We start from the raw sequence: 26737 nt of genomic DNA, 5'->3' as shown, positions 1-26737 counted from the left end.
AGTTATTTGACCTTTGTGCCCTAAAGTTCTTAACTTAGGCTGTGCTGTACTATTGTATGCTACTGCCTTAGAATGTTAATCTGTCAGTGGATCAGCGCAGATGCTCACCAATGCTGATCTGTAAATCTGATTTTTAAATATGGTATCTTACTTCAGTGAAAACCCAGTGTCCAGGTGATGGTTCTCACTTGCAGGTAAGAGGGAAGTCCCATCATCCTCCACAGAGGACTGAGACAATGTGTCCAGAGTTTCCCATGCACTGTTTCCAGAAGAGGCTGGAGACTGAGGAAGGCAAAGCAAAGATTTCATTAAAGCAGATGACACCTGGCTACTGATGGAATAGATTTTGCTACACTTTTCATCGTATGGTTTTATCATCTCAAGAGACTGGGTAGCTGTAAGTGGGAAGCTTCTTGATCTTAGGCTGTGTGCTTTTGCTACCCGTACAAGGTGGGAATTTGCAATGGCTTCTGTAGTTAAGAGACCTGAGGACTTTTCAGTGTTGGCATTATTGCATTTTTCTGAGCTAGCCACAAGGGCCTCCCTGGGAGAGGAAGATCTATCAAGGCTCTTTGTACCCATGACCACAGGTGACTGTTGGCTAGTTTCACAATGTTGGAGAAAGGCTTGGTTTAAACGGGCTGGGGCCACTTCTGACCCTGTTGCAGTGGGAGAGTGTTCTTTCTGGACTGATGGTTTCAGGCTAAACCTTCGGTGTGTTCTTTCAGGTGACTGTGGAGCACTCAAGGATTCAAATGAGCTTATTCTTTGTTTTATTGATGATCCCCTAGGAGAGACATGGCATAAACTGGATTGCAGTTCTGTGCTGGAAATACTCTTGAGGTCAGGAGGACTTTGATCTGCCCGTGTTTTTACATCTGGATTTGCTTTCCTCAATCCTTTCAGACTTTGGCGAAACCATGCTGGCTTAGGCGCAACAGGAGGAGGGCCCTTTTTCATACTGTCATTTTCATCTGATTTTAGTACTTTTGAACCAACTATATCTGATTCTGATTTCTTCAGAACTGTTTCTGAGCTGCTTCGATTTTGATTCTCTTTCTTTGTGTCCATGCCAGGTTGCAAATCTAAGTGTACGTTGTCTTCACTCATGGTAGGATTGAATAAGCTTTTTATGCAGTCAGAAATTTTAACCCAAGGATCTTCTGTTGTTGTATCAAGACTATAATCTACCCGTGCTTGTCTTTTAAGTGTAGGTCTTTGTATTGATGAAAGCGGATTCCCTGTATTAGAAAAACATAGTTTATAAATGAGCAGCCTTCTACTTCTCCATTCCTTATCTGTGCATTGTTATTAATTCATTACATTTGAATTTTTCTCAAGCCTCCAATAGGTATCTTTTAATTTTCTAAAAGAAGCTTTTTTAAAATTCACAACTCTTCAGCTGAAAGTTCTAACTCTTGACACTGAGATTAACAGAAAAACAAGGCTCTTCCCTGCTTATATACAAGATCCCTTTTCTAAAAGGCCTGCAACTTCTGAAGTTCTGGGGTGCTAACATAGGCTACAATAGTTAAAACAGAAGGATAAAGTCACAGTGATATTTGGAGCTAAGTGAAAAAGCTGATGTTACAGTAAATTATTTAAAAAAATAATTTTCTTTCCTACCTTTATAAGTATATCCTGCTTTAAAATGACTCTCTCAGTAAGGTCTTTGATTAATATTTATGCTTCCTTAAATTTGTGCAGTCATGTCCAGTGGTATTTTTCCATGAAGTAAAAACTTAATTCTAAATTAGGAATATCTTTTACTTCATAGGTTGATTAAGCATTTTGATGTTAGACATGATAGAGCTGAATAGCAGCAAATATTTTTGTGCAGTTGCACAGTTACTGTTACCTGCTTCAGTATAAATAAAGAAAATTTTTTAGGACATCATGTTTTTTAATGATCTGAGCCACAAGTTACAGAATTTCATAATGGTTTAGATTGTAAGAGACCTCTTAAGATTGTCTAGTTACCTTATCATTAAGTTTCCTTAATTCTAATTAGCTCTACAAAATACTAATTTATTATCACTTATTTGTACCGTCGCAATACTTGAGCCTTGAAACTGCAGAAAAAGCCTTTTAGAATGCTGAAAAACCCTTTAATATAAAATCTTCAATATAAATAGTATCATCTGAAGAAATACAGTAATAGTGTACCTGTCCATTATCACCTTTTTACAATAAATCACTTACTATGCTGCTTTTGAGCTAACTTTCCTTTTTTCTATTTCCAAACATTAATCAATAACTTTAATTTTCATCTGTTCAACCCAAAAATTACAGATATGAGTTGAAGTCTACATTTAAGGAGAAGGGTGAAGTCAGCTCGATACCCATTTTGCAATCCAACCTAAATGCTAGGTTTAGCTGCAAAGGAAAGTTCATGGAATTAAACATACCAATATTTGCTTTTCTTTCTTGATCTCTGCCCGCTGGAACAGTTGTGCGTTCAGTATCATATGATGTAGGAGAAGTGGTAAAGACACAGTGGGTTACATCAGTTTTATGCCCCTCTAGCACTGGCTCTCCAACTTCCTTCTGTACAAACAGGAAACAGAAGTGTGTCAGAATGTAATTATACAAACCACACCTCATGAATCTGAAAAAAGCTTGGCCATATTTTCATTTGGTTTTAATCTGAAAAGAAATATTGAACAGAAATCAAGCTTTCACTTCTGTTTGGGATTTAATCCTCATAGGACTTAATATATTATAGATTACTATAATGTTGGCATGATATTTTATGGTTGCACTTGTAAATAGACTGTAAAAAATGCAATTAATATATCAAATTTAGTAATAATAATAAACTAAAAGACTATAATTTTCACTATAATTTTCAATTTTTGCAAAACCAGCCATTCAGTAGACTTTTGCAAATCAGTCAAGCAAATTTCCCCTAACTTCTTATGAAACTCTCTTTCCTGGTGAAGCCTTTTGCCCTTAAGCCTAAACCAGACAAGCTAAATTGTTACTGCTGTTTCAGAGCTCTCCCTTTCTTGGTTTCAGCTGGACACATGGGGTGAGAGGATTAGTTTGAGGCTGCAGTAAGTGCAACTCTCAACATCATTAGCACATGCTGTAGAATTACTTCATTCCTTTGTAACTGACGATACCAAATTACCATCTGCACTGCTGTGACACTGGAAGTGCTTTCTGCTATGTAGTTAAGATTTAAGATTAATTTACTAATAGGAATCAAAACCAAACAGGACAGAAAGTGAAGGTCTAGAAACAAATGAGATTGTACTGAAAAAAATCAGTAATTGAATAATTTCTTAGCTTTTCTGTAATGTAGTTGTGTTTTTTATGTAACTTTCTTATTCTAGGAAAGCTTTCTCTGTCTCCTGTTTAGTAGGATCCTTCTTAAAAGTTGTGCATTGGCTCTGTTGCTATTAGATATGTACGTCAGATATTCAATAGCCAATTTCGAAACACTGTGAACATATAGTTTGATCTTACTCTTTATTGATAGCAGTTATCTTTATACTGATGCAGTTCAGAGCACAGTCAAAAATATCAAACATTATTGGCCATGAAAAAGCAACCTTACATTCTACAGAGCCCCTATAAGAAACTGAGATGATATGCAGGCCTCAAACTGACTAATTCAAAATGTCTGGGAAATAAAGATTAAAAAAATAAGGTTTTCTCCTTATCATTTAGAATAACTGAGTACTGAAGGAGTAGCAAGTTGCATGCAGTGATAAGTTCAACAAGTACTTGTTTCCCTGTATTTTACTTCTGGAAGAGGATTTTCTAGTAGCTTCTGACAAGTGTGTTTCTACTGCTGTCTTCTTAGCATATGGTAAAAAAGTGACCTTACATGAGATGGTGAACTGAAACTTTCTTGGACATTAACATTATAAATGGATTTCAGTCTGAGATAGTTTTGTTTTGATCTCTGCAGCTTAGGAACTGGCTTGGCTGTTTGGTGGGGTTGTTATTCTTCATTGCATTGAGATCTGTACATTCTACTGGCATATTACTAAACCCTGGGGGAAGAGGTTTCATTTTTAAACAAACCACAGCTTTGTTTCAACATGCAGATCTCTTAGTCCCTCACGCTCATGCAAATGTGAAACACTGTCTTTCTGTTCTATCTTAGATGAAAGTGAGCTGAAATTTAGTAACAAATATACACTCAGTTTTTCAAATACCGTAGCTCATCAACAAATTTGTATGTGCCTAGCAATTTAAGTGGGTTTGTTTAGTATCCGGTCTCATGAAATGTGCATGAGCCCCACATTACCTGCTTTACATAACGTTAGCACTTTCTTCCAATAAGAATCCACTACTGAAACAAAGAAATTGTTTCATGACTTCTCTACTTCATAAATGATTTGACCAAGCCGACCTCAGAGGCTATACAAGCTCCTCCAGTCCCAGCACAGACCACATCGCTGCTACAGTCACACCAGAACCATGACAGTGCTCGATACCACCAGTGGCACATGTTCACAAGGACTGACAGTGAGGGAGGAACTCAGACTTGCTGCTGCTGTCATTGAGATTTTAATTCAGAGTCCTTGATATAGAAGAAAATTTCCTCCAGACTCTTCTCTGCCTTCTGACCTTAGTTTGAACATCATGTTTTGAACTAAACTGGCTTCACCAAGATGCATGAGCCTCATCCTCTTCCCCCAGTTCTCACATACGTGCACCCTCTCTTTCATCCGTGCTCTTCTTCCTGCCATCCTTTCCTTGCCTCGCAAATGTGCAAGCACAAGAAACATTTTGCAAATTTTACTTTACCTGAACACTTGCAATAGGTGATACAGCCACATCTGACACAAGCTTTTCTTTTCTGTCCACATTACCCTGGTCATTACATGTACAGTCCTGCTTAAAATATTTCCTTGGTGGAGGTTTGGGTTTTGATGATTTAGGTTTTCGAACAAGGATCTCTGATGATTTCTTAGTGTTTTGCAAGGGTTGACCTCCTTCACAAGTAGGAGGGGAACTTCTCTCTGAATTATTACCAGACAATGAGTATAGAAGGCCAGGTTGTCTGGTAATTGGTACATCAATGCTATGTACTCTTGCTTTCAAGTCAGTCAGTTGGTATGCAGCATCGTTACTACATGAGGATCTGGGGTTGTAGCTGCTGTCACTGCTGGAGCGGGTCATTAGCTTCTGTGTCCTGCGGTTACAATAAGCAGCATTCCTTTCAATATGTTTTTCGCATGGATGTCTTCCATGCCAGCTCATTTCCAGCTTTTTAACACCTGTATCAGGAACACGTTCAAAATGTCCATTCAGATACATTGCTTCTAAGATTCAGCTGATAAAATTTGCAGCTAAATGGCATCATTAGTTGATGCAAATGTATGATGTATACGTTAAACATTTGTAGAAAAGGATTCAACAGTTATGTTCTTGAACAGCAAATAACACTACATTTTCATATATATGTGTGTGTATATATAAATCAGCAATATAGTTTTACTGATGATGATTGTTACCTATGGTCCTTCAGAAGGAATGGGGACACTAAAAAGAGTATTGTTGCAATATGTTACTGTGAGAGGCTATTATACCTGAACCGGGCAAATAGCTCTAATCACAATTACATATGCCTTTCCTGATGAGGGGATTAACAAGCCATTTTTCCCCAGGACGTCACCTGCATCATGCAGTTCTTTGTTATAGTCCTGTCACCTGTTGACAGTTGTTTGAAAAGCTTTAAGCTGAGGCCATGAATTGGAAAAGATGGGTAACAGCCAGAGGAAACTTCCACAGAAATTTTTGCTGGCTATCAGACACATGTGGCCTTTCCTCCTCCCTCTGGTAATGTATCTTAGGAGGCATGTTAGGAGCATTGTCCTGTGAGTCCCTTTGTTTCATTGTTCCTTTCTGCTTAAGTCAGAATTACCACATCTCAGTGAATGCACTTACCTTCAGTACTCCATTGGTGTCTCTCCTTTCCAAATCTGTTGCTTTCCACAGCTTGTGCAACAGCTTCTTTTAGTTGTTGCTCAGACACCTAGGAAATATCATGCCATTATACTCTCATGAGATTGCTGCTGGGTGATGAGTAGCATTTAAGAATTTATTCCTTTCACAAAAATTTCTAAGACCTGGAAGTACTCTAATAGAAATGAACAGATCTAGTTATATCACATATCAATTAATTTTGAAGCTAAGTAAGTGCACACAATTATATTTATATATATTCCAGTACTGGTGAAGTATATCTATGGATATGCTATCAGTTCTTTAGATAAAGTGGGATCTTTCAAAGATGTTCGTTTGCATATTTCATTAAAAGTGGATTTCCTGATTTACCAATAAAATAAAATTTAATACCATGTTTTTACGATAATATATGTGAAAATTTATGGTTGATAATTGATATGTTTTTTGGTGTTAGGAAACACTTTGTAGAAAAATCTTGCAAGAATATTTTACTTCATTATTGAATTAATTATAAAAGTTGGCTGGGCAAGACATAAATTTTAACTATTGAAAGATGGGTGCATAAGCATTTCTTTCATTTTTGGGGTTGTGTTCCCTCTTTGAAATTATTATTATTGCAAGTTCTTTCTTGCATAAGAAATATACTTCAGTTTTCTTCCTTACATGTTCTTTCTGTGTTCTCCTTATTCACAGCACAGAAACTCATGCAGGGCTGTCGCCAGTGAGCTTCAAATCTGACAGGATTATAATCAAGATACATCTCAGGTTTGTTTGTGTGCAGTGATGTTTGCAGAGAGATTATCATCTTTGTTACCAATGTTTTTTCACCTGATTTAGATTAGCACCTACTATTCTTAACTTAGTCTTAGTTAAACTTAGTCTTAGTTCTCAGTATGTGCTTTACTGTAAGTCAGAAAGAATACAGTGTGCTACCTGTGGTTCAGGATGTCTGCTAATAATAATCTGCACTGCACCAGGATCACAATGGCTTAGCACAGCGTAAACTTCATTAAGAGTTGTATTTTGTACTGAAGCTTCATTAATTTCAATAATTTCATCTCCACACCTAAGGAGAGATTGAAAAAAGAAAAAAGACTGAGGATGCAAACAAAACAGACCTTGTCTCACCCATGTGAAAATACACAAAAAGCAGATTCATGTGGTTGAACTTTAATTTGATCACAGATTAAATAGTTATGTCTCTTTGTTCCTGTTACAGAAAATGAGATGGGAAAGAGTTGGACAGCAAGTTTTTTTTGATCTAAGTGCCTTGTTGCATGCAACCTTTGAGCTTTCTTCATGCTCAGCTATGTACACTGTGTCTTTGATCTTTCTGCTCTACACAGCTCAGCTCCTGCTTCCACCTACGTCTTCCTTCCTTCCTTCCTTTCAAGTTAATACTTCACTTTTCATGTCTTTATGGTCTGCTAGTGTTACTTAAGATCAGAAAGGATGTAATGTTTCTGCTATGTATTAATAACTTGATAATAGAAAAAATCACAGTTCTTTCAGCTAAAATCTTAGGTATATAGAGAGGAAAGTTACAGGGCATCTGAAGTTAAATCAAAAAAGCCTTCACTAGAAATTCTGTGTTCTGTTCAATTCTAAATATTTTCGACATTACAATACTAATTGGTCATAAATCTTACAAAAATTAATTTCTACACTCCCAGTATATCTCATTTCAGCAAATCTGTATTTCTGTTGGGTAAGAAGGGATAGAATTTGAGAAGCTTGCAACAGGAAAAACTAGGGCTCAAACAAGGCAGATTATGCCATATGTCTGGGTTTTTCTGGATACTTTCTCACATTTGGAAATCTCCTCCAGGAAGATTTTGGTATGCTTGTCTAAGACCTTCAAAGTTAGCCCAGCCTGGACAACAGACAATCATTTCATGGGGTTGCTATATACAGAAATCCCACATACCCTAAATAAGGATGCTAAAACCCTCAGAATAGCACACAGATGCTTTAAACTCCAAACTCCCAGAATGCAGTATTACTTCTTGGCCAAACAGATCAAATGCAAAACCATAAAACAGAGCAATGAAAAACCTGTGGCATAAGACAGACCCTCTTTCTCATCCTACCTGAGTCTTCCATCCATATGTGCCACTGAGCCTGGTGAGAGGGTATGAATAAAAATCCCTGAAATACACTGGAAGTAAGGGATGCTACATAACCCGATTCCAAGGCCAACACCTGGCTCTGAAAGAATTGATAATAATAATAAAAAAAAAGACATAAGAAACAGTCAAATCAAGGCATTGGAAATACCTTTTTTAAAACTCTCTTCAATTTAGTTACTTTTTTCTATACAAACCAGAGTCTTGCGTTCATGAATGTTTCCCATTCAATATCAGCTGTTGTTCCTATTGATATTTTTCTTTTCCTTTTTTTCTTTTTTCCTCTCTCCCCACTCCCTGATTAAAGTGAGTGCGCACCAGTATTGCTTGGGGGTTCCAAGATCTGGTTTGCAATTCATTACTGGTGTGTCAGAGACACAGTGCAATGCATTCTGTCATTACAGAAGAATTCAAATGACTTTAGAAGGAGACAGAGTAGGAAAAAAAAAGAGGAAAGAAATTATCAAAAGAATTAAGGATATGTGGCTATTGTTGATATTTGCTATATCATCTTGGTCTCCTTTCTGTTTTATATAATGCAGGTTAAGATTTTTGTGAGTTTACCATCTTTGTTCTGGACAGTGACTTTAATGTCAAATCCCATGCTGAGTGTTTGGTAAGTCATACTGTTCCTGCATAGAGAGTTTTGTTCGTTGCTTTGTTGCCATGTTTAAAAGTTTATTTCATTCTGTGTTTGTTTATAAATAGAAAATGATGACAGTTGGAGAGGAGGTGAAAGAACTACAATGGTTAAGTATTTTATTTGCTTTTAAGCCTTTTCAAAAATGGAATTAACTGCATGCATAATTATGGGTAAGAGTTGCATAATCTGCTTGATAATTGGTAGTTGTTGCCAAGAGGTTTACTTTTTCAAATGCAGGATATGAATATGACTTTAGTGCTTTAGTGGAAAAAATGAATTATTGGCTCTTGAGGACAGATGGTGTTTAAATTCCTGCTGTTGCTAGATAGTAGTTAGCACTAACAAGCACCAAGATCTCATTTAGCCTAGTAAAAAAAACTTAGTTCAGAAAACGAATCAGGTTAGTGAGGAAAGACATTCAGAGAGCAAATAAACAGTGTTTTGTCAATCAGTGCCTTGTTTGTCAGTGCTCAATTAATTTTAGCCCTTACCTTTGTTTAGGGTAACTTCCATTATGACCCTGTCATTGGGCTTTGTAGCATTTAATGAAAATGCTGCACTTTCTGAACTGAAAGAGCTGTTTTCTTTTGTTATGCATGTACTAGAGCTCAGTGATTGGCACAAGTGGGGTGACAGACAGCTGGAAGCAGAATGAGGTGTGCTGAAGCTTGTCCTGACTGTAAGTGTCAGAAGACCCTTTTTGGCCTGCTAGAAAGAAAAGATAATGGATGAATGAGTTGAGTTCATGTGTGCAAAGACAGAAACTGCTGAAAGGAGAGTACATGACCTTGAATTTTTGTAAAGCATCATAATGTGTTAATCCATGCATAGATTCTCCATTCAGTTCCAGGATTTCATCACCTGTTTTTGAAGAGAAAATTGTACTATATTATTATTACTGTATTGTGCAATAGGCTACATGATACATACATGTACTCAAAAGGAGTCTTGAAAATACAGTAACGGATGCAGGTGTAAAAGTGACTTATGGTTCTTTTCAGCTTCACTTTAATTTGCCTTTAGGTATCATTCTTTGGGAACCTGGACTGGGAAAAGGGAGAGAAGTGGTATTTCCCACCTTCTTGTAGCCTTCCATCAGCAGCAGCAGCTCCACCAGGAAAGATGGTTTTGACATAGATGCCTATTGGTCCATAAATACTGTCTTTCCCTCCAACAATGCTGAAGCCCAAACCCTAGTTTTTTGAAGAAAAAGTGTGTGAGAGCCATTTTCAGTTCCTACAATATTTCATTTGCAGTTTCTTCTGTGTTACCTACATGGGCAGTATGGTCAGTGGAATAGTATAATACATGAAGAAACAGTCAAACACAGGAAGGTGTTTAATTTTTTTGTCTTTGAACCAGTAGGTAGCCTTGAGATATTAAATTTTCTGTTCTCCTTGATTTCCTCTTCCATAAATGAGATTGATAAAAAACAGCATATCAGATTTTGATATTACTACTAATTTCAGACACACAGATGGAGATCTCATGGAGGTATCTCTGTTTCACCCTCTACTAAACTGTTAATGTGTTGTAAGTTTAAGCAACACCAATAGACCTTCCTAGGTATATACTTTTCATCTACTTATTCTTTGCCTAGATAGTGTTGCTAGCTAGATGTGGACGTGTTATTAGAACCTGAAGACTGTGCTTCAGCAAAGAGATACTTTAGAAGGTTAAGAACCAACTGAATGGTAACTTATCACTCCTGGCAACTTTAATACCTGAAGTCACTTCCCTGCACTTTGCAGATTACATTTGTGAAATGAAGTAAAATTCTATGATAAACCAACAGTGCCAGTCTTACCTTCCCTTGTCCTTTCATCAGTACGATGTTTGAGATAACTGAAGCCTGGGAGCCACAGGATGCATGCACTAGCTGTGCTGTACTTAGTGACCTAGATGGCCTTGAAATTGCCTGTGAACATAAAAAAAAAAGACAAATCATTTTAATGCAGAGCCACAGATTCTTGGGCATATATTAGGACAACTTGTTTTTTTCAAATTTTCCTCCTCATAACCACATGGCATAAATAGTACCAGATATTAAAGCTTAAAAAATCCTAAACAATTCTCTCTGATTTTCAGAAGCCACTTGTTATTCAGAGCATCACTGCTCGTTGAAATTGTCCCATAGTAACTAAGCCAGAGTGAAACTAAGAATGTTATCCCTTGAGTTGATGCAATGGTGTAGAAAGATCTATTTATGCCCTCGATTCTCCATGCCGCAATTCCATTTGTGGACATTAGGGGCCCTAAACAAGTATTATTTTATCTGCTTGTAAGAACTGAACTAAGAAACAAGAAATTCTAACTCCTTCCCTCATCTTTCAACTAAGTAACTTTCTCTTGGGAGAAAGAGAACCTGTTTTCAAGTATTTCTCCCAGAAAATAACATAGAGCTCACAAAAGTTCTTCAGACTGTGAACTACCCTGTACTGCCTCTGCTGAGCCACCACATAGGCTTCTTTCTACTGCTGAAACAGGTAAAGCACATCCTTTTTGCTTGATAACCAAGGTAAGAAATTTCTCAAGGCTTTTACTCCCTTTATTCCATAAATAGTGGATTTCCTAACTTCAGCCCTGAGATTTGACCTGTTTTAATGAAACTTTAAGGAAATATTCAATAAAAACCTCCTATCTGAACATGAAATTTGGTATTGCAAACTGATTTAAGCACTGGCAAAAGTCATTTGAAAGCTAACTATGCATGAAGTTCAGCAGGGCCAGTGTTAATTGTACTTGTTACAAGTCCAAGAGAGTTCAATGCTTTTTTTAGTAATGCAGCAAAGTGAAACTAACAGGTGTTGAAGCATGTGGAACATCAGCCAGAATTTCAGCTTCTGCATATGTGAGAAAATAAGTCTCGATTTTGAAATGAAAACAAGATTAATTGTTCAGCATGGGATTGGGAACATGATTAAGAGGGAAATGTCTGTGCAATACTAAAAACATACTTTCCAAAAAGCATAACTCTGCTAGATGAGGTTGATTACTTATTCCATGGTTGGGCTTCTGAATGGGCAATCGGAGGTTTTTGATTTTCTTTTGCTTCTGTGTGGGACACTGTGTTTAGTATTTCTGTGTGTGGTGGGTAACAATGCTCAAAACCAGGATGCTGCCAAAGAGCTTCAGCCAATGGGTGCATGTATCACATAGGACCCTCAAGCAGCAGGAAGCCCAGCATATCCCTGAAGGTCAGTGTGTCTGCATGAGTGGTGTTAGCTTGGGGTGTGTGCTTCAGCTTGTCACCTCCTCACCCTGTGGAAGCCCAAGGTGCCCCCAGGGTGAGGGACTGGCCAGGAAAAGGCAGGGAGCAGCAGTTAGGCACCACCAAGCCTTAGGCAGGGTGGGAGGTGGCAGCTGAGCATGAGGAGCTTCACCTTCATCTCCCCACTCCAGGCTTGAGCTTGGGGACCTTCATCCATAAAGGCCAACACCCTCTCTACCCTGCCCATCTTCTGCTCTCTCAATCATCTGTGAATCACTTGGCATCCATCTGGAGAGCAAGAGACTGTCAGTCTCTAGCTCACCTTAATGGCGTTGTTTAAGTATGTCTGATTCACTGTGGGGCAGAAAGCAGGATGCCTTTTGCAGCCTGCACAGCTGAAGACAGTCACTATGAGCCATGAGGTGACTGCGGGGCTCGTGGTGGCAGGGCCCAAAGCTCAGGCTGGGGTTTTATGACCACCTGCATGGAGCATCTCCACAGCCAGTGGCGGGAAATCGCTCAGGAAGGGCTCTTCAGGGATGAGTTCTGAGGCGGCTCCGGGTGGCTACCACGGAGGTGTGAACCACGCAGCAGGACTGACACACACTGTAAAACCTGCTGCGGCAATGGGAGGGAGAAGATGATGAAAAAATGGCGTTTTGCTGGCACAGAGCCTATGCCACTCTTAGTCCTCACAGAGGACGGATGGGGTTAAAAAGTGGAGGAGGCCACGTGTGCCATCTTCCCTGACTGAGTCTGCAAGGTAGGTTTTGGCGGGAATGTGACTGCTGAGGTTGTTGAGGCATTCTAGTTGGAGGCAGTTTTGTCTGTGTTTCAGGTGATTTCCTGTGTCACTTACCGGGGGTCTGCCTCCAGAGAAGTCCAGCTGTTGGGAAAGAGATTTGCGGCTGGTGTGGAGAGCGTGGGGCTGCCGGTCTCTGAAGGGCACGGCTTTCTGGGGCACCGTGCAGTCCATCTCTCCTATCCAGTACGAGTTTATGCCTGACAGACATGGGGGGAGAAGCATGGTTATTTCTCAGGCGCTGGACATTTCTGCACGTTCATATCAGGTAAATGTTACTTGGAAATGTTTTTTCTCTTGTAAATCTCTCTGTGAAGAGAGTGATCTTCTTAATCCTCACTGTGGGGGTAGCCATTGATATTAAATATAATAAAAAGCAAACATTCCCTACCAAAAAAGCACTGGCCTATTTAGAATACAGCTACATAATACATATATATAACACAATATAATACAGAAAATTGGATGCTTATGCACAAAACATCTGACTGTAGGAGACTGTGAATATAAAAGCTGGTGCTTTTATGCATCAGCAATTTTTAGCTAAAGATCCCAGACTAAATTTGGACAACAGCTGCAGTTTCTTTCATCACTGCAGTACCATCACACGATGAAGTGCTGTGCACTCCCAGACTATCACAAGAGAAAAGAATACTTCTTTGCAACTTACTGGTTGAGTTACTGCGAGTCCGTAGACATGCAGCTTTATTGTGCAGAAAACCATTTTGTATTTCGAAAGGCTTTTCCTTACAGGTTGGTGTTTCCTTAAAAAAATAAAAAAATAAGTTGCTGAAAATGATCTAAACTTGAAAATAAAATTTCTCCTAATTTGTCTTGCATAAATTTTAGTTTGAATCAAAAAGCATGGAGAAAAATAAATTATTGAAAATCAACAAGATAATAAAGGAGAAAATGATTATAATTTGCCCAAGTAATAAGATAGAAATAGATTCAGGGTTTTATGCAAAATGGACAGGAAATTGATTTGAAATCTCCAGTTGGCTCAGACAGGCAAGTATTTTGATGTATGGGTAAACTGTAGCCATACTTGCTTAATATCTTGAAATAACTTATGCTTTTGTGTCATTGGTCTCTACCACCTCAGAAAGGCCTCAGCTTTGCCGTGGGGGATAGGCATCTAACTTTTCATTTCAAAGGGATACTTTTTAGTCAAAATATGATCCGATTGCTTAAAAACCTTTGTGGACTAGGCTTTAGTGTTTTGCGAAGATTCAGCCCCTTCTACTTGGAAACTCTTTGTTGCTTTGGAAAATATGGCCACTAATTCTAGCATTTTAGAATCTGCAGATGAAACATTCAGCTCTCTAAATGCAGGTTTTTAGAACAGTTTGAAAACAAATAAATTATCACATCTGATAAGAGTTGATGTTGGGAATAATTTCTGGATGGGTATGGTTCCTGAAAGTCCTGCTTCTTTTGCAACATGGGGAATGCCATTGAGCCCGAGGGAATCACAGTTTAAGGAAAAACATTACTAAATACAGACAGCATATGAAAACTGACATCCAAATGTAAAAGAGGTTTGCTCAGCAATATTCTGTAGGGGGTAAGAAGGCCACAAGAGCAGCATCAGAGCAGGATCTATGTGTTCTACTCTGTCTGGATCCAAACAAGACAAACACTTTCTTCCAGAAGCCTGACTTGGAGATACCTCAAGAACTAATGAATGATAATTTTCCTCTTCGACAGCAGGTGGAGGCATTGTCAAGTAGCAAAATCCTACTAGGGCTTTCCAGTCCCATTCCCTTAGGATATTCTTCAAAATAGAAATGCGGAGAAGAGGCATTTTGAAAACAATTTTGCAGTGTTTCTCTTGCCAAGCCAGCTAGCTTGAAAACTATTTGCTATTAACCCTTAATTAATTTGGTGCAGGCTTTAAATGCACAAGTCACCTGGCTGCCACTCGGGTGGCACTATGCTACAGGAGTTTAATGTAGTTCATCTCTGGACACTTAGGCTTTTAAAGGAGAGAAAACAAACAGAAATCTTGACAGAATACAGCAGACATCTGGGTGAGACAGTTCACTGGTGTATTAGGACGAGGCGCACTCAGACCTGATAGCAGCTCCAGTCAGGATTTCTTTCTCAGCCTAGGATTATAACATAGCTTTCTGTGTGACCCATTTGCAGATAACAGAAAGTGCCTTTTTCTCCTTGAATATCAAGATCTGGACTCTGCAACAAATCTCTTTCTGAGTTCTATCATCTCCGAAGTGGTAAATGTGTGGTAGGGGTCTAACTCTGTGCAGTAATCATCCTCCAGAATTCCTCCAGAATTTGCAAGCAAAAAGCCTTTGGTGCCATCTGGTTGGGATGCGGATGAGAGGCCTGAAATGCAAGCCTGAAATGAAGTGTGTCTAATCCAGTGAAACGGACTCCGTGAAAGAAAGATCAAAAGGGTTTTCCATGGAAAGACTTGGTGATAATCCAGGGTTACTGACCTGCTAACACTGCCTCCTGTTCCCCTCTCTCTGTAACAGTAACATTCACTGTGGGAGGTTTTTAGATCCTAGACCCGCAGAACTACTTCAGTACAGTGCCTGTTGTCTGTCTTCTGGATTCATGGATCTTCCCTTAAATCCACCTCTGTCTTTGCTCAACTTCCAAATGGAAAATTAACATTGGCAAGCTAAGTGTTTCTAAAAGGAGGGGTCATACATCTCTTGCTAGAATTTCCCAGGGGCTTGGCCTCCATAGCAGCTGTTTATCTGGGGAAACAAAGCTATGCTGAAAGTCGCCAGAGTCTGACCACAAGAGGTTTGGGATTTTGTCAGGAAGAGCAAAACCATGTTCTTCAAACGCCTGATGCACAAATTCCCCCTCTCTCTCAAGTTAATTTCAAATCACCCCACAGCTTGTGGGAGGGGACCACAAATTTCATACTTACTTTGCTAGCCATCATGATGTTCACCAGCCGTGTTGGGTGAATGAGAGATTCAGCCTCTTTGCTGGACAGATCTTTAAGTGATTGTCCATTTAGTGTTAACAGTTCATCCCTTGGGCTCAGACATCCATCCCTTTAAAAAAAAATAGAAAAAGGAACACATTTGCATATTGCTTTACAAAGAACGGTATGGCACTATTGTGCTATGTGTCTCACTAAATGAGGAATCAGCTGCAATCCTTCCTTTGCTTGAAGAGAGGTGCTGTGAGATGTCTTGATGTGTGGTACACCCCACCTCCTGCTAGGAGCTGCTGCTCTCTTCTGCTCAGTCCTTGTGATCAGTGACTGCCTTTCCACATACAGCTTACATTTCAGCAAAATATTCGTCCTCTCTTAGCATCCTGCATTTACAAGTTGCTTTATTCCCTGTCAGGAACTTTGTCTTACATTGCTAGGCTGGTGACATCCTACATTGCCCTTTAATAGGGCAACTATTTGAAAACTTGATGTTATGTATAGTCTTTCATTCTTCCAGGTTTTGTTTCTTAGTGTAATTGGGAAGCATTAGACCCCTGAATGTTCACAGTTTTATTTTTCTAGAATCTTGATCTGTCTGTCCAACTGGAAGTGGTGTAACGAATGATTCCAAACATCTCAGCCTTTCCCTGAAACTAAGCTTCAAGGCATAGCTTGTCACAGAAAGCTGGTCATGCAAAATCTGTGCAGACAAATGGCTCCCTAATAAGCCTGCTGACTCCACATGTACTGTACCTGTTTGCTGCTGTTCCAGCAGGCACGTGGCAGCCAGTGAGCCCCTTCCAGAGAGATGCATATTTTGGGCTCCTGGAGAGCTTTATTCCTGAGCTGCTGTTCCCTGTGGTTGCACATAGCCTGCAGATGCAGCTGTCCTATTCAGAAGATGAAAGGTTGCATGAAAGAAAATGTACCAAGGATGTTAAAAGTTACTTAGTTATCTTGAACCTTTTTAAGAAATACAGAAAGTGCTCTTGTTCTTAGAACCAGATTGCCTCCAAGTAGAACAGGAACAGGCCTTTAGCACTATGCAGTTGTGAAAGAATAATTGTGTTATTGAGTCAGTGTTTAAAAAAAGTTGTTTTCCTAAAGGCTTCAGTGGCTTCTGGCTACAAGAGGAAAGTATCAGAATAGAGTGTTCCTTTACATAGAGGGGAAGAGAACAGATGATAGACTTTTCATAGTAACTGGATAAATTTTGTCTACGTTAACTATTGTAAGGGAGGAAAATAAACGTGTCAGAAAAGGAAATACTCTGGAAAACAGAAGAGGTCTGAATGGAAAATAAGTGTATACAAAACACGAAAAGCTCCACCCCTGCTGCTGCCTTGTTAAGAGGAGGCAGGGGAGCAGAGAGGTCTGCAAAAGTGCAGATTCTTTGTCCACTTCAGACTGGTTGAGGTTGCTGTAGTCTGTGTGTTGCATATGGAGGACTAATTACAAGCACATTTTTAACAGAGTTATGAATCATTAACAAATGGCCATACAGAAAGAGAAATAGTGTCTTAAGTCATATGAGTAAATAAACAAGGAATGGATTGACTCAGCACGTGGAGGACAGCACATTCATCTAGAAAATACACTCCTGCAGCACATATGCACGTATGCTTAAAAATATAAAAGAGACAAGAAAAGCTGGAAAGTTAGCACACAATTTCTTTTCCATTTGCTTAGTAAATCTCCTAATTCAAGTATTAACTCATTCTGCTCCTAACTGAACCCACCTCCTCTGCCCTCGCCAGCCTCTCCATACTCCACAAAGTGAAGAGGGCTCTCAGTGTATCCTGGATCCAGGCTTGTTCCCAAGAGATTTGTATGACTGAGGTATAGATTTCTGAAGGGGAGGCAAATTTCATATGTTAGGACAGGCCACAAGACATAGTGGTGGTCAACTGTCTGTATTGCTCCCAGGTCCCCTGGTCAGAGTGGCACGAACTATTTCCAGTAATTTGTAGTCCTTTAATAGCACAAGGAAAGCTGTGTAACCATCTTCTTCACCATCAGTAGGGGTTAGAGTTCATCCAGCTCTGAGGGCTAAAATCATTATGTCCTTTGACCACAAATCAATAGGCATCACATCATACCTGACTGACAGCAAACACAAACTTCGAATTTACAGCAATGTCAATAAAGTTCATTATCTTGTGAGCTGACTGTTGAAGCCTATTTCCCATTCTGAAGCTTGCCAGAGTAAATCTAAGTCTGTGAATGAATGAAGTATTTAACTTGGAGCCCTAGGCTCAATGCAGGCTGAATTCAGCAGGTAATGGATAAGGGCTATACTTGTATTGACTGACCTGCTCACTCGGTGGGTTTGTTTGCATTCCAGATTGTCTGCCATTAATGAGGAGTGTCTGAATTTTACGAAGACTTTTCTGTTCATGAAGAGTGCTTCTAGTGGGTAATGGGTAAGTGTATAAGCATGGACAGAATTCTATCTTAAACCAGATTGTTTGAATTCTATATTTACTTTTCACCCAAGGTAAATATCTTGGGAAATACATAACTGAAGTCAGGACTACATTGTGCTCTTTTTTATCTTGTGTCACTGTTTTGAAATTTTTGGTGTGATAACAAAATAAAGATTAGAATTCAGATGTCTTAAAGTTTCAGACCTTGAGTAGCAAAATATGTGAGCTACCTTTTCCGTTTATTTACATTGGTCCTTTGTTTTAGGTATCAGTAAGAAATTACAGGCCATATTCTGCTTACATGAAGCATCCATTAAACTCACAGTTTTCAGTAGGGTTGTTGAAAAACATGAGAACTGTAAGATATATAGTAAAGGTAGGAAATTATTCTGTTGGTATTTTGGGATGTCAGCTGATCATGGATTGGGGTTGAAGTGAAAGAATAATTGTATTATAGAGTCAGTCTTTTAAAAAGTTTATTGTTTGTTTTTTTTTTTCTGCAGTCAGAGCTCAAATTTGGATTTGCCATCTTCTCTTGTTAGGAGTCTTTACTATTGCGTACTGCTCCCTTAAAATAGCTATGTGTCCTCTCATATATACTGGTCAGGCATGCGCACAGAAATCTGCATAGCTGTTAGCTCTTCATTTTGTTCTTGATTTTAGCTTAATGTTGGGCCTTTTCAGACTGTCCCCAACTCCTCTCTGTTAAGAGCACAGGCATGCTTATACATTCCTAAATCTTGTTCATGGTGTTTATAAAAATCCTCATAATTAATTGTCCAGAAGTTATTTGGCTTCAGTCAGTTTCACAGGACATCACAAAGTGCAGTGGGTTTGGCTCTGAAGTTTTTCATTGCAGTACCACATAAATCCTTTGGGAAAGGAGTTTTATTTTGTACAATGGGGCACAGGCCAGGTGGGAAATTAGGGATTGTATTGGGTCATACATGTGAAATGACACCAAGTAAAATCTGATATGAATATTCTTTCCCAAAGCAATAAGTTGTATGCACTTAGTCAGAAGGAAATTAGAGGTTAAATCTGTTGTACACTGCAGAAAAATCTTGGGAACAATGTTTGTTTAAATCTGTAGTCATTTTACCAAGTTGCACTACATTTGAAATTAGCTCCGTGTGTCAACCCTTTCTGCAATTAATTTGTGTGAATCATTTTAAAAAAGAATAAGTTTTTATGGGGCTGGAGGGACATGTGGCAAATATCTGTATGTTGTCAGCATCTATGCTTTTTTTGCACTTTTTTGGGTCCTGGATATAGATCACTACATTCACATCCAAGTTATTGCAACATGACAGAAAATTAATAAAAGCTGTTCTTTAGAAAAATAAACATTTGACCAGTTCATGTGCCAGCAGTCAATTTGCTTTGGGTTTTGTTCTTTAATATTTTTTATTTCCTGTCTCATTATTTTATGCATAGAAATACTGCTGATGGTTCCAAGAGTAAAGACAGCATTTATTTTGCATCCTACTCCTTTTTAAAGTGTTCTGTTTGTTCTGAAAAGTGATTTGTAGCTCTGAACGTAATGAATGCTGAAAATTTGCTAAAATAAAGTTGGCAAGTGGATTCTAGGTCAGCCTTGCCTTGTCTTTATTAGGACATATGTTTAAACACATACTTGCTGTAAGTGAATAATATCTCTCTGCTTATTAAGGGGCTTTTGCCACCTTCAAGACTCTGAGGAAACTTGTATCAGCATTATAATATCCACTCATGGCTTTGAAAACAAAATGAAGAAAGTCTGTGGGAGTGCATTATAAGCAAAATATGTCTTTAAACTGAATCTGCTTGGCTGCACAATGAAGAGTAAAGCTCGAGCTCAAGAGACTTCTTGAATGCAATTTTGTCACAGGTGAGAGTAGATTAATTTTTCATGTGTTTACTTCTGGAAAAGTAATTTGTGTTTCCAGGCCAGCTCTCCTGCTCCCCGACTCTTTTTTTTTTTTGTGATGCTAAGTGCAAAGCTTTTGAGGATGTTTTTCTATCTGCCATTTAAGAGATTTCTTTTCCCTTCATGCTTTCATTAGGTATTTCTAGCCTACAGTCCCATCTCAAAACATCTAATTCCAGATGTTGTTTAGAAATAAGGGTAACCATGGCATCTGTGGAAAACTGAAAAACTTTTGTGTGCTCTTAACATAAAACACAGTGGTTAGATTGTCTGAAATGAAGTAAAGTATTATACAAGGCTAGTTCAAGTAAGGTCTTTGACTCAGCTAACCAAGTGTATGACAATGAGGTGATTGACTGCTGGTTTAAAAAAAAAAAAAAAAGGACCAAAAAATAATCTAACAACAGTACAATAATGAATTTAAACATTTAGCTTTCTGACCTCCTGACTGTGAAATGGCTGGGATTTCCAGGGGAAACAGTAAGAGAATACAGTCTTTGGGGATTTTCTTCAATAACCATTTTACTTCTGCATCTATTTTAGCAGAGGAAAGTCCAGATTCTGTCTGGCATAAACCGACGTGACTCCACTGACTCTGACGATGCCTTGGTCTTTCCAAAATATTTATAGTAGATGTAATTCATTTTCCCAGCAACATATTCCCTTTGCAATTAATTAAATGGCAGAAGCTAGAAAGCCTTTGGATGATGCAAGAAGCATGGCATGGGATTAAGATTCTGCCCAAGGCAGATGATTCAGTATATCAGATGTTACAGATGAACCTTTTCACCAATCATTTGGCCTTTGGTATGTTTTTCTGGGAGTCTTTGCCCTGGCACACATTTTGCATCACACACTGTCTTAGCATAGCAGCCTCTTTCCCAACTTACTTTGGAGATAACATGGCCCCAGTGTCCCAAAAGCAAGAAGGCCAGGAAGACAGAGGGAGAGAACAAGTAGGAAAAAGGAGGAGGACACATGAATGCCTAAATAAACGCAGTCTCCTCTCCTGGCTTTGTTTTTTCCATCCTGCCCTTAGGCTCATGTTAGAGACCTTACGGTCTGTTGCTGTAACACTTGTCCTGGTACCAAAGGGCCAGCTAACTGGTACTTGCATAAAAGTGAGTTAATGAAATTATATTCTGTGGTGACCAAGGGAGAAAAATTATCTTTGTCCTTCAAGCAGAGGGTCAGGGACCAAAGGAAGCAAGAATAACGAAGTCTCTAGAACTGAGTGAAACCATGCAGTCGGATCAGCTTGGTCCAAAGTTCCTGTAGTCAGCCCTTCCCTGTTACAGTGTATTCTAGATGTTACTTCAGGACTGCTACTACTCCCTCTGGCTGGTAACTCTTGGTGCTTCCCAGGGCATTGGTGGTGCAAGGAAGAGGTAATGGAATGTTGCTTGAAGCAGCTCTCGAGCCCAGCAGAGACTGCTCTTCTCTGAAGGAGTTGATATTATCTAATCCTGTGTGTTCTCCCTACAACTGGCATAGTTTCAGGCTTTGTAGGGACATGAGCAGGCACAGACATCTTCCAGGGTTTGCTGTGTTCGTACACAAGGTATCAGACACTGCTCACAGTGTTTTTATGTTTTCCTTTCAGGCCACTTGAATATAGCTGATTCTGTGAGAAGTAAACTATAAAAGAGATCTGCTTGTTTATACACTGACACACTGACTTTCCAGCTCTGTCTGTACCAGACTAAGCACACCAAATCTTGGAAGCTAAGTAGTCCAGGAGCTGGCTGAACAGATGACACCCAGGTAATTTTGGGTGCTCTAGATGCAATGAACAATAGGCAATATGAGTGAACACTGGAACACAGAAACCGAATGAATTAAAGGGCTGTTCATCTGCTGTCATAGTTGCTGCCAGTACATTAGAGATGGGGGAGGGAGGGGAATCTTTGATCTTTAGAATATATAATGAAATACTTTGAAGAGGATGTATAGATTAATGGATTGGACTGAGATTTTTCTCAGGTGCTGTCTCACAAGGCAAAGTTGTTATGTGCTCTAAGATTTTGGTACAGCTTCTCTTTTCCTGGGTGTGCACATTATGTACTTCTACAGCTTTCTTGTACAATCAGCCAAGCAGAAGGAGAGAGATGGCTGGGAAGTTTATTAAATGATAGTCCTTAGTGGGAACATCTCTAGCTGCTTTCCTGCTGAGAACAGGTAGATGAATGAAGCTGCTGATGCAATGCACAGAAGATGCTGAGGACACAGAGACAGCAAGAAGGAAGAATGTGGCATTTGATAGGAAGTGGGTAGTAGTTAGGTGATGTACTTTGCTGCTCCTGACTTTTTCTTTCCTCACTTGCTTTAAAGTATCCCATAACCAACTGTTTTCTCTTTTCCTGTCTTTGCAATTCCACACTCTCTCTACCATCTCCATTTCCTTTTCCCCAGATTGTCTCCTGTTTAATTCCATTCTCTGTACATCACAGTGGCAGCTTTTCTGTGAAAAAAAAATTACTGGGAATAGGACTGCAGCAGGAAAGTGAAGTAGATATCTGTGGCAGTAGGATAGGCTGAGGTTAAAGTAGGACATAACAGCTAAGGACTGTTACACAAGGCCCTGTGTGAACTAAACTGGCCATGTCTTGGCAGGGTGGGAATTGCCATCTGGTCATCCAAATGTCTGAAGTAACTGCATAGTTCACATGGATGGAGCACTGAGGTTTTTGCCGTGAATATATTGAACTGCTAAATAATGGTGAATGAGCTTCTATTTAAGTTTTGTCTCAACCTTATTTCCTTCCAGCTGTTATATCATCAGAATTTCAGCCTTCTGAAATTCTCTTTTATGAGATAAGATCTGAGTTCCAGCTCAAAGTCTTTTCTACAGGTAGTACAGTAAGAACAAAGTGTTTGTGGTGATTTTCTGTAGTTTAATATAGGTTGTGCTCATGCTGCAGTGCTTCCCTCAGTGGCTACAGCAACATTTTCCGTTGCAGACTGAAATGAAAGGAATTGATGTCATGATGCATAGGTGCTCTCTCTTCAAAAATCCTCCTCTTAGCTCTCATTTCCGTATTGTAAATAGAACCTAGTTTCTCAGACTGTTAGTAAGGGACACAGAAATATTCTTTGGGATACTAAAGATTTTGAAATCAGGAAAAAACACCTCTAATACATATACATAAGTCCTGAAACACTGATTTGCTCATGGTTATGGTGAATTCCATACATGAGAGTATGTCTCAGATGCTTAAGCTTTGATACTTAAGCTTTTTGAACAGAAGAGAGGAATTAGTATTTGGAATACTGATGTACCAGGTTCCCCCTTAGCTCTTGAGAAGAAATGCACAAGGCACATTAAATCATGCAGCACTTTCAAACATTCTTCTCTCCTTACAGTGTGACAGCAAAAATAAAATGGTTCAGTTCTGTGAGAGTTATTAGCACCTTCAGAGTCATGCTTTTAGGACTGCAGGCAGTAGAAAGCAGAAGAATAGTGGAATATCCTCAGCAACACCACAGAAAGAATGGAATCAATTTTCCTGAACAAAGACAAGGATCCTTCAGCTCTGAGTCACACATCATGAATTTCTGAAGTGTCACATGGGGAGAGCGAGTGTTATGCTGGGACTTGAAATATACTTGTTGACTCCTTTCTTAAAGAGAAAGGGTTTAAACTTAAACACTTTAAGACACATGGTACATGAAGATTTTCCTGATAGGCTCATGCCACATGAAAAATAGAGATCATTGGTTTCATACCACAGGGCAAAGCCTCAGCAACAGTAGTACAGAGTAAGGTCAGTATAGCTGTTACCAAAGTTCATCTTATTTAGCATTCTGAGATAAGACTTTTTAGAATCACACACTGATCCGTGACTCTGGAAGGTATGGAAGATTAGCAAATTGCATTTCAGAAGGTTTATATTGCTATGAGAGCTCTGGAGAGGGAATTTAATGTACCCATTTTTGACAGTGGCACGAAGCAACCCACATGCTGCTGCAACAGACTGAGTTGCTGACTAATTTATGTCAACACTCATCCATGATCCTGAACCATCCTGTTCAGTGACACTAACAGCCTAAGAGTGGATTTATACACTTAGCAGTTGTATTTCATCTGCAATGGCATTACTTATGAGACTTGCTTTTTTCCCAAGATCCTTATTTGAGCTGCTTGCCAGCTATAAAGCAAATGGTCTAAACTTACAGTCTGCAGTAAGATACTGAGTAGTTTCATATGGGTATCAATCACAACAGATATTGGAGCCCTGCGTATTTGGAGGTACGGAAGCAAATAGATTGTGGCAGCTGACATAGGCCTGAGAAGGTGCTTCAGGTTTGTTAAAAGAGGGGACATCACAGCAGCAGCTCCTTCTTCAGTCACTGAAGGAAACCAGCAGAGTTCATATGGACTATTTCCAAAAGGGAGGAGGTGGTATGGTTTTGCACGTGACTGAGTGTGTTCTAGGACTTGGGTGAGTGTCACCTATTTATGTTTTCTGTCAGAATGTAATAGAAAGTTGGCTTGGTTTTGTCCTTATGCTGGGACTTTGCCAGAGGCTGAAACATCTCATATCCGGAACTCTTTACTGCTGCAGCCTTTGGATTATTGAGCTGCGTGCTGTGACCATTAGCAAGAAATTCAAGGAGTAAGGGAAGATTCTGATTTTCGGTGGCACTCTGCTCTCCATATTTAGATGCAGAAGTCTAGTTTTAGCCAATTTCTATTAAAGGTTTGTAAAAATAATATAAATAATATAAGAAATATTTTAGCAAAAGAATCAGTTCTTTCACGTTAACCACTATTCACACAGGTAAAAGCCATATAATAAGGGAGGTGTCATGAGGACCCAAACTGCTAAAAGACGTGTCGTACCTACAGTGAGGTCCCTGTCATGCATCACACCAACGGACAGAGAGGAAGTAGAAAAAAATATGATATTTTCCTAAATCAGGATTGTCAGAAAACCAAGATAATTCCTGAAAAGGAACTTTCTAAAGGCATCTAAAATACATTGTTCAGACTGAAAAATTATTCAGATTCCGGTTAACATAGTTACTTCTTGATTAAAGAATAGTGTTGTAATATGAGGCTGTTAAGACTTTTTACATCTCTAGGAAAAAGTGTTATTGCTGGTGATTTTAGAACCATCACTACCTCCTTCCTTAATCAGAGAGAAAGAACATCTGTCTGCTGAATCTCCTGTGTCTTTCTTAATATTAATTATGAATTCATTCTTAAACAGTTTGTGAGACCTCCTGGCATCACTTTACAAATGTACTTTACTATAGTGGCAGTTTTATATTTTGAAGTGAATACTATATTGCAGGTAGAAAGCACCAGCTGTGCTAGTCTGAATACACTGAGAGTGGCCTAGCAGGCACTGATTCCAGCAAAACAGCAGGGAAGCTAATACATTTTCATGCTGTTTATACAGAGCAGGAACACTGCAGGCTCACAGGGGCTGAAAGAGAGAAGTACAATCTTGTACTCCTGCAAAGTATGAATTAATACATTTAGGAGCTGCTGCAGTGGGAAACATTACAATATACTGCACCAAATTGCCTACCTTAGTGAGTAACTTTCTTCTCATGTTGTTGCAGTTCTCGTTTGCTGCAGCTTTGGACTGGACTGTGCTGGTGATCACGTGTGGAGGATCAGGTGGGCTGTCTTCTGTCTCTGATGTGCATGGCACTTGTGTTCTAGGACAGCAATCAAAGTCCTCCTGACCCCAGCTGGTAGAGCTCTCAAAGGGATCAGGGTATTTCTCATCAGGACTTGACCCATCGTCACTGGTTTTGGCATTACAAAGTATAAGTGATCTTGAAATGGAGCGAAACTTTCTTGACTTCCTGTTCCCAGCATTGCTCTTTCTATCCATCTTCAGAGAGCTGGTGGTGCCGCTCTTTTTCCTATCGTTCTCCCATTTATGAGGCATGATAGTTTCAGAAACTTTCTCCGCTTCTCTGGTGCTAAATATCCTCCAGGAAAGGAAATATAAAAAGTAAGTTGTAATATACCCCACTTTCTCCCACTTAATAACCTACACTACTGAAAAGCCCTAATGAATAAATCGAATCAACAGAGCCTTTCAGTCTGCTAACAGCCACGTGATATCTTATGACTTGCTAATTCTGTTTCTGTGCAGTGCTCTACTAAATTCTCCTTCACCTTTTCATTCTCTTTCCATGCTCCCCAAGCACAATGGAGTGCTTCTAATAAATGTTTTTCATGTTTCCATTGTGCTGCTCACTTTGGGCTTCTGCTGAATTTGCATGTTGAAATCCCAAATTGAAAAGGAAGGCACTTTAAAGCATTACTCTATCCTCCTAATATTATTTGGAAAGAGGAAGCTCCTTCTGAAGTTTGATTCATGAAACAACTGCAATTCAAAGATTAATCAAATTGTTGAGGTTAAGTTCCTTGCCTGGCACATCTGATTTATAAGTGGTTTAGCAAAAGTAGATCTTAGGCATGAGAGAGTAAGGAATGTTAGGTTGCTATAAAACTCCTACCTTTGCAGACCAGACCTCACTTAAGACCGTGCATTTAACAGTAACAAAGAGATCCAGTGAAGCACTTAAGATGTGAATATCTGATTAGGGATTGAAGTCTATAAAGGAATATAGATCCAGTATATCAATTGGAAAGAGTCCCATTACAAATGGTCTGTTTCGATGTATGATTCAGCATACAAAATTAAAAGAAAACTGAAGAAATACTATTCAGTCAAAATATGGCAAAAGTTGGAGCTTTTGTAAGTCATGAGCATGTGAAGATAACAAAGGGGAGCTTTGTTAA

At 39.1% G+C, this 26737-nt stretch overlaps 1 protein-coding gene across 4 annotated transcripts in view; it reads right to left on the bottom strand.

Annotated features, from left to right (window-relative positions):
• Positions 1 to 26737, bottom strand: part of IL16 (interleukin 16) — a 31627-nt gene extending 4890 nt beyond the window's left edge. The window contains exons 1-16 of one of the 4 annotated variants that reach the window (XM_057428630.1): positions 25506 to 25636; positions 17373 to 17482; positions 16387 to 16523; positions 15619 to 15748; positions 13381 to 13474; positions 12768 to 12910; positions 10505 to 10615; positions 9776 to 9890; positions 9485 to 9558; positions 9189 to 9402; positions 8019 to 8136; positions 6862 to 6994; positions 5908 to 5995; positions 4765 to 5237; positions 2409 to 2547; positions 152 to 1241 (exon numbers count right to left, since the gene is read on the bottom strand). In XM_057428630.1, coding sequence (XP_057284613.1) covers positions 152 to 1241; positions 2409 to 2547; positions 4765 to 5237; positions 5908 to 5995; positions 6862 to 6994; positions 8019 to 8136; positions 9189 to 9402; positions 9485 to 9558; positions 9776 to 9890; positions 10505 to 10615; positions 12768 to 12910; positions 13381 to 13474; positions 15619 to 15748; positions 16387 to 16523; positions 17373 to 17399 — 3086 coding nt within the window. In that variant the 5' untranslated portion in view covers positions 17400 to 17482; positions 25506 to 25636. Of the gene's footprint in view, positions 1 to 151; positions 1242 to 2408; positions 2548 to 4764; positions 5238 to 5907; positions 5996 to 6861; positions 6995 to 8018; positions 8137 to 9188; positions 9403 to 9484; positions 9559 to 9775; positions 9891 to 10504; positions 10616 to 12767; positions 12911 to 13380; positions 13475 to 15618; positions 15749 to 16386; positions 16524 to 17372; positions 17483 to 25505 lie in introns of all 4 variants that reach the window. The other 3 variants (XM_057428716.1, XM_057428468.1, XM_057428553.1) reach the window with 3 other exon arrangements.

This window comes from Pezoporus wallicus, unplaced genomic scaffold (genome assembly GCF_028554395.1).
Source record: "Pezoporus wallicus isolate ANWC-B61680 ecotype Strahan unplaced genomic scaffold, APGP_CSIRO_Pwel_v1 contig_3952, whole genome shotgun sequence".
Lineage (NCBI taxonomy): Eukaryota > Metazoa > Chordata > Aves > Psittaciformes > Psittacidae > Pezoporus > Pezoporus wallicus.
Note: the sequence above shows the minus strand (reverse complement) of the source record. Positions and strands in the feature narration are given on the sequence as shown.